This window comes from Hemicordylus capensis, chromosome 1 (assembly GCF_027244095.1).
Source record: "Hemicordylus capensis ecotype Gifberg chromosome 1, rHemCap1.1.pri, whole genome shotgun sequence".
NCBI classification, from domain to species: domain Eukaryota; kingdom Metazoa; phylum Chordata; class Lepidosauria; order Squamata; family Cordylidae; genus Hemicordylus; species Hemicordylus capensis.
In genome coordinates this window covers 111,960,937-111,976,831 of record NC_069657.1, presented here as the reverse complement: position 1 = coordinate 111,976,831, position 15,895 = coordinate 111,960,937, and the positions used below count along the sequence as shown (strand labels likewise).

At 39.9% G+C, this 15,895-nt stretch overlaps 1 protein-coding gene across 5 annotated transcripts in view; it reads right to left on the bottom strand.

Annotated features, from left to right (window-relative positions):
- Window positions 1–15,895, bottom strand: part of KIAA1549L (KIAA1549 like) — a 278,328-nt gene that overhangs the window by 101,053 nt on the left and 161,380 nt on the right. For all 5 annotated transcript variants that reach the window (XM_053306233.1, XM_053306238.1, XM_053306252.1 and 2 more), the window contains 6 exons: window positions 15,049–15,182; window positions 12,307–12,469; window positions 7,333–7,392; window positions 3,631–3,782; window positions 2,598–2,769; window positions 667–830 (listed from right to left, as the gene is read on the bottom strand). In XM_053306233.1, coding sequence (XP_053162208.1) covers window positions 667–830; window positions 2,598–2,769; window positions 3,631–3,782; window positions 7,333–7,392; window positions 12,307–12,469; window positions 15,049–15,182 — 845 coding nt within the window. The remainder of the gene's footprint in view (window positions 1–666; window positions 831–2,597; window positions 2,770–3,630; window positions 3,783–7,332; window positions 7,393–12,306; window positions 12,470–15,048; window positions 15,183–15,895) is intronic.

The following is a 15,895-nucleotide window of genomic DNA, read 5'->3' as shown; positions in this document are numbered from 1 at the left end:
CATTGCTTGGACCAAAACAATACTTGGGACTGTTTTCGTGCTGTGAATAAGAGAGGCTTAGCAGTTCAGAATGTTGTATTATACCAAATCTGCCTCTTGGCCTATATCTATCCCACTATCCCACCTAGTCTCCATTGCCAATGGCTCTCTCAAGCTTCACAGAGCTCTATCCCAGCACCATGTTAAATCCTTCACAGGGAGAAGCCAGGAATTGAACCTGGAACCTTCTGTATGCAAAGCATGTGCTCTTACACTGAGCTACAGCCCCTCAGACATATATTTTGTTCATTTATTTTCAACATGTTACTTTTTAAAAAGCACCGCAGATTAAACATGCTTATTCCTGTAAATAAGAATGACATCCGTCTGTTTTTAAGCAAAGATTACTGATTTTTCTTGTTTGTCAAGAACTTGTCCAAAGATACAGAAGGATGATTGCTATGACATAAGGTCTCAAGAGTTGCACTGACATTTAAACCTAGGGATTCATGGTTCTTTCCATTCCCCACAAGGAAAATAAATCAAGAAACACAAAGGGACTCCGACTAGAGGATACTTTCCACTTCAAACTATTAAATGTTCTTTCACTAAGCAGCAAGAAAAATATGAATGCAACTTTGGAGAAGTAAAATTCATATTCCTGAATCAGGGATGAAAATCACTTACCTTGGCTCTCTGTGGTAGGTTCATCATGGTGTCTGCCTTGAAGTCATTTTTGTTCTTCCTGCACAGAACTGCTGTGATGATGATAATGATTACTGTAACCACAGCAATGGGAGCCAACACAGCTGCAATGATCCACAAGTTATTGGGTGGGTTTTTCACCACAGCTGTATATATTGAGAGAGAGAAAGTACATACCTGAAGTTGCTTTATCAAGAAGTACACCACTGGCCCATTGAGCCCACCATTATGTTTTCTGTGTGGCAGCTATCTTAAAGGCTGCAGGCAGAGGACCATTTTAGCCCGGCTGTTTTAGACTCTTTTAAATGGAGTTGCCACTTAGAGGGTGTGCCTTTATTTTTTTTAACACTGGTTTATTGTCATGGTTTTCTTTTCCCAGTTTCATTATTTTTTCTAATACAAACAGTGTTTGTTGAGCAACCCTGCCTTAGATCCAACTTCACTGCAGGGCAGTATGGGTAAAAAGGGGAGAGAGAGACCACACACCATTTTTTATGGTGGCAGTTTGTTTGTTTGTTTGTTTGTTTACCCACATTGTTTACCCAGTATTTCTTTACCCAGTTCAGGGTCCTTGTGGGGGCAACGTGGGTAAACTACCATTTTTAGGTTACCATTTTTCCCCCACAGAAATTCTTACAGAATACTGATGGAATGCCTACCACTCATAACATTCATACATTAATATTTATGAATGAACAATTAGTAATGCAGCACTTAAGAATAGAAACTGGAGGGAGGTTCATTTCACTGATGACTATTTCCAGCTAGAATGAAAATTGAAATAAATAATGCAATATGAGTAGATCCAAAACTAGCCAGAATATTTTGTAATCACTGGAAATAATTTCTAATAAAGTAATCATTTATCACAAATTATTTCTTAATTTTATATACCAATAATCCATGTAATCTCAAGCTTGGCAAAACTGCATAATATGGGCAAGGCATAATAGCAATAAGGAGTAAAGTATGGCATAATGTTTCAGGATCACTCTACTTGTTCAATATACTTGAAGATATATAGACCATTAAGGAGCAAATAATTCCAGCATTTGCTTGCCCTGTAAAGCCATATACACTCATGTCTCACATGACCAGCTATGACGGATAGTGCTCCATAAGCTCATGGAATTGACAAACTGTGGTTTGAACAAATCACAGTTTACTGAGTTTGGATGAAGTGAAAAACTGTGGTCTGTCCCTAACTTGGAACAGAAACGTCCAAGCTCTTCCCCACACACAAAAAGGAGTGCACACTTGAAACTTGGGCCAGCTCATAATCCTAAGGATAAACAGCAGTTTTGGAATTATGTCTAAAATCAATCTATATCTTCTCAACTGCCAGTCCATTCACTATGTAAAGGAAAATGCTAGCACAAGCTAGAAAGTGACCAAGTTTTGGATGCTACTTCCACTGCCATCCAGCCTTTTTGGACTCCCATAGAATGTACATGCCTAACATTGTCTTCAAAGTAAACATGAACTTAAGTGCTTTTAAGTTAAGCAGCATCTGCAAGTTGCTGCTTAACATTCCCCATAATTATGGGGAAGCAGTTGATTCCAAGACTGCACAGGTCTCTTTTCAGTGCTTTGCTCTGGGCTAATACTATGGCATGTAAAAAGCAATTTTATAAGGCATCCTCAGCTCTACTTCTTCATATTGAAGACCAATTAGTGTGGATGATGATATATATTCCCAAGGAGCTTTTCTATATACTACAATTGAAGGCACATGTTAATAAAGTACCTGATATATCATTCAGACATCAATATGCTAACCAGCATTTACAAGTCTTGCTGTATTGTAATGGATAAGCCACCATAAGGAATGTTACCTTTTGAACTTTTATATCAAATAACTATGGTGATGAATTATGTAGAAGGGAAAGGAAAGCATAGGAAAGGATTCTTACGATCAGCTTGTACTTGAACAACATATCCCACTGTCAAGGCCATTCGTTGTGAATCAACAGTGCTCAAAATTTTGGCAGCTGTTGTGCCCAGCAAAGGTTTCCCATTGTATAACGTGTAATAAGTCAGTTCAGCAGGCTCCTTGGGACCTGGGATTCGCTGCATTTTTACCATCTTATCAAATAAAAAAATTAAGAGAAACACAAAAGAAAACGTTTATAATATTAATAAACAGCATTTTTGAAAGAGACCATTTTAAAAGAAACAAAATTAGTATGCAAATAGACTGGTAAATTAAATCTACATTTTCAATTATAACTACAGTAGATATAAATATACAGAAGGAAATTATTTGGTACAGAAGCAAACAAAAAAAACAAAACAGATTTTTCTAAATCATAAGCCCAACTCTTCTCCCATCTAAGTACCTTGCAAATCCTGCTAAAAGCCACAACGACTTTCTCACTCGCTGACACTTCACCCAGCAGTATCCCTTATAAAGTGTTGCTAAGCAGCTACCAAAATGCACTCTGTGGTATAACCAAAGTAGCACACATCCAACAGTGAGGTATTTAACCCAGTTGTAGAGGAAACATAATCATTTCTGGTATGGAAAACTCACCATGGGTGGAGGAAGGGAGCAGAAGGAGAGAAGCAAAACAAGTGACCAAAACTAAACTTGTGCTATAAACTATTTAAGGTATTCAGTAAGGTATTCCATATTATTGTGACAAAAATGTTTTAAGGATTTAGAACTTCCTTGTAAAGCACAATTTAATGTTTGAAAGTCAAGGGTATAATTCCTTCAGTGGATAAAACCTTAACTCATTATCTCTCACATTTGATGAGAAAAAGTGGGACTTATTTGAGAGATACTATTTTAGCTACCAAACCATTTATACAAAACTAAGTTGAATCACCAAACTATACCTCAGCAAGCCCTCCATGTGGTTTCTAGATTATACACAAAGATTCAAAGACTAAAGGGAAAGAAGAAGATATCTAGACACTTTTTAAAAATGTCCTATCAACCACCTGCACAGTGTAGCTGCCGACTGTAGTGGCTCGTTTAAATCGCCTTCCTTGTTGATGGGACATCATGAACAGTGGTGCTAAACGCTGTTCCATTAGTCTTGCAAAACTCTGGTTATTCACCCCCAGCAATGTAATGCCAACTCCCTGTATAACTGTGAGAGCAAAGGAAAAAACATTATGTAGCAACAGATTAAGGATATATTCATTGTGGTCTGCAGGGGCATATGCAATCATGGAGCTGAAAGGTACAAACTGGGTCAGATAGTTTATCCTCTTTCTTTAATACTGGCCATCCTATACCTGCAGCATGCCTATGAAACTTTTTAGTGAAAACTGACAAGGAGGCAAGTTCCACAATCCCCTCCTAAGGGCAGCTTATTCCATTGCTGGGCTGCTCTTATAGTTGGAAATTTGTCCTACTATTTAACCTACATTTGCCATTCCATCGTTTAAACCCCTCTACTTATTGGTTCTAATAATCACCTTCATTTTTTCTAAAAGCCTTAACAATGCAGATATTTGAACAACAGAAACATTTTTTTCCAAGCTAAGAAGCTCAACTTGTCCTGCCACTATTCTTCACTTGTGACAAAGTTAGTGTTTGTTTCCAGTAACTTCACACACAGAGACAGCAAATGAGAATTGGAGCCAAAGTCCACCACCACATTACAAAATCTGAGCCAGCCGTTCAAGCCAACAGCACCAAGCAAAAAAGGATGGGACAAGTTTGAATTTGAGAGGCCTCATAGGAAGCCGCACCTGCTAGAGCAATATGAGACAGGAAGAAGAGCAAAGGAAGATGAACACAGGAGAATGTTTGTGGAGAGTGCTGGAGGGCAAGGATTCCAACCTGAGGGCTAGAAGTGGAAGCTTGCAGAAAAGCAATTGAGGACTAGGATTTAAAGCTGTCTGGAAAGGAAGTCATAGGAGCACCGGAAAACCATGGCCTTACGGTTAAGTAAACAAGAGACCTATCTGAGTGAATGCACAGGCAAGTTGGAATTAATCAGGCTGAATTACAAAGTTCCCGTTTTACGTGAAAGACTGAGAAATGCTATCTGTGGACGTAATGCCAACCTAAACCAAGCTTTCAAAGCAGAGCAAATGCTGCAGCGCCAGAAAGCTTTGATTCCCATACCAATAAACGCTGACATTAATACATAAATTGTGTCAACCACAGTTTTGCACATAGGCAAAATAAAATCCTCCAGCAGCAGCTTTGGTTCTCTACTTTTAACAAGACCAGCCGTAACAACTCCTGCCCTTGTATTTCTTTCAAGGAAGTTTGTCCCCTTAACCGCATTTATTTCTAGCCCTAGAGTCAGGGTAGATGATTAGACAAACACCTACTCCCACCAATTCTCCCCTAAAAATGCCCTCCTCACCACTGGACTAGCTTAGGTTCAGTTTTCATTATATACTTCAAAGTCATAACATAATATTTGCAGATATACTTATGAAATAACTGAAAATCAGTCACAATGTAAAAATGCATCAAATCAATGAAATTTTTACACTGATAATCAACATCATAATTTCTTTCCTTCTCAGCCTGATATTCAGACAATTAGGATATATCTACTAGTTTCCTTTCTCAGAATATCCTTTCCCATTATTACACTTCCCAAACTTGATCCTTATATTCTGTTCTACCACTATATTAGGTTTTCAGTGATTGTCTGCGAGGTGGTTTTAAATGTCTGAAACAGCTTAATATCTCCTTAGTGTCCCATCAGTGATGAGCCCTTGCCAAGGAGAGTCTTTACATAATAGGAAAGGATGGTTGTAGCAGGAAGATGGGTTGGAAAGTTGCATGTCGAACAAATAAACTCAAATGGACTTTGCAAGGGGTGCACAACTTCAGCCTTCCCCAGTAGTTGGACTGCAACTCCCATGATATCTGACTGTTGGCCACTGTGTCTGGGAATGATGGGAGTTGTAGTTCAACAACAGTTGGAGGACTGAAGTTGTGCACCCTTGGACTTTGTGCCATTTCAAAATAGTAAAGGAAACCTCCTGGTCAGTGTGAGGCACTGTTTTATTTACATTCAGATATTTGTTCTGGTACCTGTTAAAAAGATACTTGCTCTATCCATCAAATTTTATTGTTGAAAACTGTAGGTCATAGAGGGGAAAATACAGGAAATCATTGGTAAATTTAATAGATTAACTCATATATTTCCTAAGCACATTCTGTCTCATTAATATCTAAGCATTTTTCTTGCAGTTTAGCTACCAAAAAAGCAAAATTGATAATTTGGATATTAGACTTCTCAACACCAACAACTGGAAATTATATTTTCTCCTTTAAATTTTTTTTGACTTTATTCAAAAAATGGCAGCTATAAAAATAGTGGTAATATTCTCAAAACACAACCCACAAATAAAATGTGTTTCAGCTCACTATTGCTTTTCTTCTGTTCAGTAGGATTCCCAACTCCCGGATTGGGGGGGGGGGGGATGTGAATAGAAAAATGTGAATAAACAACAAAAGAAAATAGGAGGGCAAACCAGTGGGGGCGGGTGTAGAAAGAATGGAAGAGTATTGACCAGCAGAGGTGTTGCCCCTTCCGGGGATAAAAAGAAACTGAGATCATGGCTGGGCACATGGCTGAATAATGGCTAGGTAGAAGGGCGTGGGGCTTAGGAGGGCTGTCAAAGCTTGGAAGAGTTTTATCAGTCCTGCCTTCACTGCAGCATAAAGCCCAATCATCTGATGGACAGAGACCACCAAGAAGGATTATTCTTCCTGTTCCTCTACTCTGAATAGGGGCAGTGCTCCCTTCTTCCTGGGACACTGAGTACTCTTCCAGTGGGAGAAGGATAAGAGAGAAGAATAAGAGGCATGACCTCTGTTGCAGCCCCAAGATGGAACAAAATGATATGGGGACCTTAGGGTTAAGTAATAAGGGGCTCAGGTCCCTCATGCTCCCTTATTATTTCAATGCTGCAACCTTGTCAGGGGTTCTTGACTCGACATCGCTATACTGCATCTTTTGCGGTGGGATCCGAATAACTGCACTTTCCTTTTCACCTCACAGTTTTGGGGTTCCCTTGTTTTATTGGAGCATATGTTCTGCTTCATTTCACTGGCGGGTGTACAGGGGGGGTACTTTCTTCATCTGTTGCTAGCTTGTCATGATCTTGTGTGTGATACTGCCTCCCAGAACAAAACTCTTTCTGCTCTTAGAGGGGACAGTGGTGGTGAGTAGGAGCAGCCTGAGGCGCTGCCCCACCCAGCTGGGCAAATAGCAATGAATGCGGGGTGGGAAGCAAAATTGGCCAAGGGTGCCATAACCCCTTGAGTTGGCACCAATCCAGGTTAAATAAAACTTGATTAAAATAAATCGTGGTTCCATGGGATATCTGCTGTTGCCCACAGGTGGTTATGAGAGACTGAGAAGAGTACCTATATTGTAAAAGCCAACATAATAGTAGTTTGCTGTTTTAAACAATAAGAATCTCAAGCTTCTGGGCCTTGGTAATTCTTTCTTGGAGCCATGACTTACAGTTTTGACCGTACTGTTCATGAATGGAAAAACTCTGTAAACAATGTTAGCCAACAACTACAAAACAATCATCAGCCAAGGTCAAAAAAAGGTAGAAATGTCTTTCATACCAAGAGTGCAGTAGCCAATGCAGGTTCTCACAAACAAAATAAATAATAGGTAATACGGTGGAGGATGGGATTAATACATTTACCTGTAATCACCCAATAGTCTCTAGTTGCTTCTGATATATCAAGATTTGGATATTCCAAAGCTATAAAAAAGAAAAGAATCAATTATCCAGCTTACCTTTAATTTTCAAAACTGAATTTTACACACCCTGTGAGTTATTGTAGGTTGACACACTGAGCCAGTTTGTATGAACTTCTCCATGTGTGTGTTATGGGAACAAGACTGCATGTGCATGCCCTGCCAGGGAAATATCCACAGATGGTTATTTCTTTGTATTTAAATTTCCACACATATAATCATGTGTATACTCGGTATCAGCCCAACTATTTTGGTGCCCCAAACAAAGCCTAGCTTTGGCAACCCCCTGTCCCCGTAGCTTGGCCACCACTGCTCCCATCTCATAGCCTGCTTGCCACAGTGACCACCACTCCATCCTCATGCTTGCCACCATGCCCACAAGCCCTATCCCCATCACCGCTGCTGCGCCCGCCTTCCCACTTCCCCAGTTTGTCCCATCGCTGCCTCCTCTTCTGCCTGCTGGTTGCTTTTGCTGCAGCCAGCAAAGCTTCTAATTGGTATAGTGCATTGTAATCACGTTATTACTATGTGTCACAGCAGTTCACATTAGAGGTCTCTCCGGATTTGAATCAGCTGGAAGGCAGAAGTGGAGGAGAAGGAGGCAGGCACATGGGCACAGCAATTTTACCTCAGTGGGTAAAATACCATCCATCGCAGACTTCTGCTCCAGGTGGCCACCTAGGTCTGACTAGTGGGCAGGCCAGCCCTGCGCCCTCTATACCCAGATGAATGGATTGGCTTGCTTCACTCCTGTGAGTTGTATCAAGGCATTTGTGGGGGAGGGTGCTCACTCTCTCACTCTCTCCCGCTCCCCGTCCAGACTCTGACCCATGCTTTCTATGTACTGATGGGAATTGCAAATTGTGCCTTGGCAGGGCTGCGCAGCCAGTGGTGGGCAGGTAGACTATGATATTTTCAGCTTGGTGGGCTGTTGGCACCTCTTCCCACTTGGTGCCCACCTAGTTTGCCTAGTGGATGGGCTGGCCCTGTGTACACTTGAACCTCATGATTGATATTGCACAAATAATCAGAGAACCGACCACACATTTCAGGCCTACACATACTAGATTTTACATGTATAGCCCCTATGCAAACGTAACACCCACATGGCAGACCAAGAGATAGAACAGCCCACCACACACAAGCAGATGATTAGGCAGGTGATTAAGATCAGGCAGATGGTTATTTAAAACAGCCCATTGATTTGTCCAAGGCCACATAGTAATCAGAGAAGGAAGTTGAGTCTCGAGTATCACAAATCCAAGCTATTGCCTGTAAGAGGTTCTCTCTTATTTAGTAGATTCATTGCTCCCAGATAAATCATTAATCAGGTTTGTTTTTTACAGGATCTGTGAGAAGTAAGCATCAATTCAGATGTCATTTAAAATAATGAAATCAGAAGTGCAAATTATTTGTACTTCTGAATCCTCACATTTGATGTAACTCATGAATCAAGGATATATCAGAGTAACTGATGATGAGATCCACATGTTCAAGAAAAGCTCTGGAACATTCTGCTGTTTCAAAAAATGAAATATCTCTCTCTGCTTTGCTTGGTATTCTGAATGCAGGGCTCTGAAGGAGTCACTAAAGCCTACTGGGAAGGGACACATTTTGAAATGCTCTGAATATTCCACTGATAAATTAAAACGATTACAGTATCATGTCACGAGGTCCCAGACAATTTTCCAAGGTAAACATTTATAGAAGAGAAACAACAAACATTGGGTATTCTGCAGGTTTCCCAGACAGCATAGCAACCATGCAAAACTTCAACTCATTCTGTGAAGACAGGAACACTTGCTAAGAGAACAGCTCTTCAGCAGAACAGTAGCTGAGGTCCTGACTAAGAAAGCCTCTATGTAGCACAAGTGCTTCTGAGGTTTCTTGCTTTAGAGTGTGTGTGTGTGTGTGTGTGTGTGTGTGTGTGTGTGTGTGTGTGTGTGTGTTCCAACAAACACAAACTCCCCTTCCCTGAAAAAGCTTTGTGCAACTTGAAAATATGTCCCTGAGGGTCACAGTGCCCACTCTCCTGAAACAAGAGTATAGTGCTAGTTACTTTGTCAGCCAATCTGAACAATGCAAGTTGCCATCCAAGCCAGTGTCCCATGGCATATTATCTCCAGGTATAACCTACAGTAGTTGGTACAAAAAAGAAGAAATTATTTGACTTCTTAATTGTGAGTATTTATAGATGGAGAAATACTCACAATTTGTCTCCAGACTACTTAACTGGGAGTATTTCTATATGTTACAGCCAATGCAAGAATGATTTCCCTTGTAGAAGCCACAACACGTGTTCCAGCTCTAAGCCAGAGTTCTGGAGAGTGTTCTGTATCAGGGTGCATGATTCCCACTTTATGCAATAGTTAGGAAATTCTTCCTTATGCCCACTAGTTGGTGAGTGTTTCGTATCCCCTGCTGATTAACTTTGCCAGTCCTTGTGCAGTTGGGATTATAGGTCAGACTCTAGTTTGGAGACAGGTTTTAACCCCGGCATCTCTCATTTTACAAGTTAAGCACAGGTGCTCCTGCATACACATCCATCACTGTCTGGTTCAACTAAAGACCTCTTTGAACACTGAGAGATAGACTGATTTACAGTTATTCACACAAGAACACTTCAGGGGAATGTTTCATATAACTGTTAACTAGTGAGGGTAGGGAAATCAAAGCAGGAACATGAACAGCTATTTTTCTAAAGGTGGTTTAGCATTTGCTTCACAATACACTTCATCATTTTTTTCACTGCACATTAGAGGGTGCAAGATGTTATTGTAAGCCATAAGTCCTGGAAATAGAGTCATTTGACAGACCAACTAGCAGTCAGTAGGATTTATTTCATCCTACAGGAGCACTATTTGCCCCATCACACAAGCTACTTTTACTGCAGACCAGATTGTAAGCAGGTGAAAGTGGTCCTAGCTGCATGTTTCCACAAGGTGGTGGGGGAGGGGTTAAGATAATTTTTCATCTTAAAATAAGATGCCTCCTCTCCTGCTTCCTTCAAATTCCTTCTTAAAATTCCACTTTTTCTGTGAAACCTTTGACATGCCACTTTCACTCCCACTCCCTCTTGTAACTATGTGTACCAGAAGCATTTTAAATTCATCCCCAGATGGCTCCTGCCTCCACTTCCCTCCCATTCCTTTACTGTTTCCCCTAAGCTGATATCTATGTTGTAAGCCCCTTAGCACAGGGACCAATACTGTTACGCTGAACTTGGACGGTGCTATATAAATAAGAAATAATGTTAATAAAAATTTTAAGCCACCCTTACATGGGTTACATGGGAAGTTGTCTTATACCAAGTCAGACAATTGGTCCGTCTGGTCCAGTAATGGCTAAACTGTCTGCAAGTGGCTCTCCAGGGTTTCAGGTGGGTATTTCCCAGCTCCGCCTGGGGATGGCAAGGATTGAACATGAGAGCTTCTGTATGCAAAGCAGATGCTCTTCTATTGAGCTACAGTCCTTCCCCAAGTCTTTTAAAAAACTCATTCTTGCTATTTGTGCTCTCTTCTTTGTTATCCCAAGTAATTTTTCTGCTTCAATTCAAAACCTTTGAAGAAAGAGATGAAGAGCCTTACCCGATTAGCTATCTGTGGCTTTGTGTGGAGGAGCAGGCACACCTTCTGCCCACATTACTAGCATGCATTTGGCACAGGCATCTCCTTACACCAAGGTCAAAAAATAGCATAATTAGGCCTCTGTGTAGAGAATCTGTTTCACGCATTACTTTAGATGTATGGTTCTAGAGCAGGGATTCTCAACGTTGGGTCCCCAGATGTTACTGGACTTCAGCTCCCATAATCCCCAGCCCCAGTGGCCTTTAGTTGGGGATTATGGGAGTTGAAGTCCAATAACATCTGGAGACCCGACGTTGAGAATCCCTGTTCTAGAGGGTGTGTCCTGTCCTCCACCACACAAATAGTACCAGTGGCCAGGGAGGGAGGGAGAGGGAGGAGAGAGGGAGAGGGAGAGGGAGAGAGAACACGCTCTGTTTTTCTCTTGTATCAAACTGCTGTTACCCAACTTGAATTCTTATAACAGGAAGAAAAGAAAATATTCAGCATCTCATCAACATCATTGCAAAATAATCATTTGTACACATGATGTCCTCAATCCTTTAGGTACACCTAAAACATTGGGTATGTCAAGAAAGACATTTGACATTTGTCTTTGAGTGTACTTTCTCATGTATATCCACGCTGCAATGCTTAAAAGTGCTTTTGAAATGTCTAAAAATTTCAAATGCACTTTGCTATTTGGAATGGATCCAAGAATATGAATATGACCACTGAAAGTAAAAGTCCTGCTGTGTAAACAGAACAAGATATGTGCTTTTTAGGCTCCACCCTATGGCCTTTCATTAATTCACCAAGGACATTTTATTTTGGTTAAGGAGAGTATTAAAAATGCAAAACTCATTCTAGTTTCTCTTGCCCTAACCTGATATTTCATGCAATATATTTTCACTTTCACTTTTATTTTTACTTTCCATACATTTCATTTGTGGAAGCAGATGCAGGATTGTGTCTTAAAATAGCTCACCATGACATTTCAGATCACCATGCCAGATTTTTAATGTATTCACTGCCTGCTTTAATAAAGCTCTTGGCCATTGCCAGCTCAACAATAGAGGAAGCCATTTGATGAATGGTAATGTTTGTAAAATGCCTTTGAAGTCCACTTTATAAATAGATGAGCCATATTCATACTGCTTTCACACTGCTTTCCTTCATAGGTGGATTTTAATTCTGGTCTGGGTCTCTTTTTAAAAAGGATGGTTGGCTAGATAGATGGAGGTACCATTCATTACATAGAAGAAACATTTAAAGCAGTGGGGAAATGAAGTGCTTCAACATGCCACTCACAATGAATAGCAAATAAAAAGAATTCCATAAACTTGAAGGCTTACCTTCTGCAATGGTCAAAGGTGGGTATGTGAGATAGAATCCCACCAGTTCTGCTGAAAGATGATTAAGAAGGTTGCTTGACACTGTGCCATTTAAGACTGTGCTTTCATTTCTCACCACATAAAACAGAGTGACAGCCTGAGAAACATTTGATGTATTGAGAATCTGAAACAAAATCAAAGTAAAGAAACAGCAGAAGCTGCATTTCGACATTATTTTTTCCATATATTATTACACTAGTGCAAACGATAACAAAGGAAAACGTTAATCATGCTGTCATTGTAAAAAACGCACATGCTTGTGGGTGTTATAATTCCTTGGCTACACTATCCAACTTCATATAGGAAACAGGCAGGAAGAATAGAAGAGTTCCACCTTAGAAACAGAAAGGGCCCTCCAGGAAGCTTTCATATGAAGACCTGCTGCTTGAGTATTCATAATCTACACAATCCAGATTTGGACATTTGTTACACTGGGTTTAACCAGTTCACTAACTGGCTGCCAACAACACGCACAGGGCAAGCATGGGCTATATCATCCTCACTCTAACACACCAAAACCAGGAGCATAGGAAACTCTTTTCTAAACAAGCACTAAAGATTCTTCTGTTTTGCTTCTAGCTGGAATGGTCTGTGCAGATTTCTTCCAACACACTTGTCATGTGCTACTTCCCATTTTGGAAGCACATCCTATATCCATATAATGTTGCATTCTTCAGAGGTATTTGGGGTATCTGTAGGTATGCATGAGTATGATTGGATTCCACCCCTGTACTAGTTTCCTTTCCTTTTTAGCATGAACATTCAATACATTGTGATCCCATCTGCTTTTACTGTTGCTCCCCTTCAATTAGGTTTGTCTATCAAATTTGGACCGTTGTGCCAAGTATAAGAATGGAAGGGAGAAATCTTGCAGATGTCATCTTTTAAACTGAGCAGAGTTGAGGAGGAAGTGATAGAGGAGAGGAGAGGTTAAAAAAAAAACATGACATGTTCCATGCATGGGTGAGTCACAATATTCCATGTAGGGGACTTCCATCAACACAGATTTCTGAGGTGCAGTAAGTTGGAGTGGGGAAGTGTGCCTGTCTTCACACTAGTGCCATTTTGAACAAATAATGTCATGCCCACACAGATTCCCAGATGGCTACAGAGCAGCTTATGCAGGTCAAATGCACGTGCATTCAAATTGCACTGACCTGCAGCAAATATCTAGGGCAGACAAGGATTCCATCTTTATTTTTTCATGTTCATAGGAAAAGCAAAAGAGCAATGATTACTCTTCTTCAACATCATTGTTATTGGAAAAAATGCCTAATATACACTAGGTATTGTACATAAATAAAAGTATACAGATTCCTGCGCACAGACTCACAATCTAAATATTCTAAAGTATTTTAACTTTAAAATATTACTTAATTACATGGTAATTACTCCATCTCATCCCATTACTCCATCTCATCCCTTTATGGAATGGTACAAATATTTACTGTCCATCTTCCCCATTATTTTTATGCTGTAGTATTTGAAAGCAATTTGCTCTCTAAACCACTTGAATCTTTTTGTGCACAATCCATTGTAGACTGCAGGCCTGCTACTACCAAGCCAAATGCAACCCACAGCCAAGTACGGCAAACCATCTGGGCCTTCATGAATCTTGTTTTTGCTGCCTGGCAAAAAGAATGTAAAAACAGGTGGGTTGCCAAGCATCCGGAAAACCACAATAAATCGTTAGTGGGCAGTGTTTCACTTAGCAGCTCACGAATTGTGCTTGTCTGTCGTACAGGAGATGGTTAAGAAAGATTCATAATAACTTCCAAAAACTCTTTCAGCCACTTACCTGAACTGCCAGTACTTTCTACAGAGATAAAATCTTTGGACAAAGTAATGCAATTATTCTGCTGAGTCCAGAGGAAGTGGAATATCAAAGCGGAGAGCTGATAAGGACACATTGATTTCAACAGACATTTGTGATAAACCAACAACAGTTTATTGTTTTGCTTTATTCTCATATAATTTTTTTTAAGAATAAATTGCCCAATTCATAAAAGATTGTGTGCATGAAACCAAGCTTCCATATACTTTCCAACATCTCATGCTGTGTTGGAAACCACATCTACATTCAATTATATTTTGATTGAGGCCAATATGTACGGTTTTATTTACTAATGTGCCTGGGCCCGTAGGAGGGCCTTCTCTGTGGCCACCCCTCTTCTTTGGAACACTCTTCCCCTCCAGATTCATTCAGCCCCCTCCTTAGTTGCTTTTAAGGCCCTTCTTAAGACCTACCTTTTTCGCCAGGCTTTTGCCTTTTAATTTGTTGTTGTTGTTGTTGTTATTGGTATTTTTGTTGTTCACCACCTAGTCTTGGGAGGAGGCGGTATACAAGAAATTTTTAATAAATAAATAAATAAATAATGTGCTTTTTGGCCTTTAATTTTTTTTTTTCTGGTCAGTAAGCAAAATCAGCACTCTTTCATTTACATTATATATAAAATGAGCATGATCTATAAGGACTATATTTATTTATTTTTCTCATCTGATTAAAAAGAGATTTACATTTGCCTGAATTTTAGGTTTTCCTACACAGCAATGAAAACAGATGCATCCACAACAAATCACGGACCTCTACACATAGTAAATATAAAATATGTTTATATTGACCATCCTATTACAATGACAACACTGCTAAAGCAAGTACTGCAAAGAATTATCATTTGTGACTAATAAAGTTAAGGACTTTACCTGAACAGTTAACTTGTTACTGGTGTTCAAGACTTTTCTCTCAGCATCCTGAAATGCTTTCTGCAATCTTTGTTCCATAGTCTGAACAAAACTACATGACTGTATATTTTCTGATTGCCCCACAAACTGCAGTTCTAGATGAAAAATAGCCAGTGTGTTTAATCAATATATTTATTTATTTCCCCTTTCTAAATGACTCATAATTCATCACAATATACTGGCCAACATATATCATTAAATTAATGATACTCATATAAAACACTTGCTCTTTCAACAGCACTGGATGGATGGATAGAATATAGAGGTATTCAAGAAAATGATAATACTCTTTAGTAGGCCTGTGCAAAGATTCAGCTTCAAAGGGTAGAAGGTGACTAATGTGCACATCAAACAGCTTCACATGGAGGCAGCGAAGGCCACCATTGACCTCTATGCAGTGTGATCCTGTGCACAGCAGAAGGGAGGATGCTAGGAAGAAGTCCCAAATAATTCTTGGAAAGTATGCAGGAAGGCACATGGGTCACTCCCCATTGCATTCCTGTGCATCTTCCAAGACATCACTGAGACATATACTGCAACTCCTCTTCCCTTTAAGAGCCTTACAAACCACCCCACTCAGAACTTCTCTGCACAGAGGTAAGTGGTGGGAGTAGCTGCTTCTGTGAGGGACCAGGGGTGATGTGTGCATAATTCAGCAATTGGGGAGATCAGATAGAAAATCAAGCAGTTGTTCTAATTGTGCTCAGATGTGCATACAAATGCTATTTCATAAATTTCATTTTCAGTCATAGGAATTGCTTCTTTAGATTAATGAGTGATTCCAATACTTACACTTCCAATACACTTA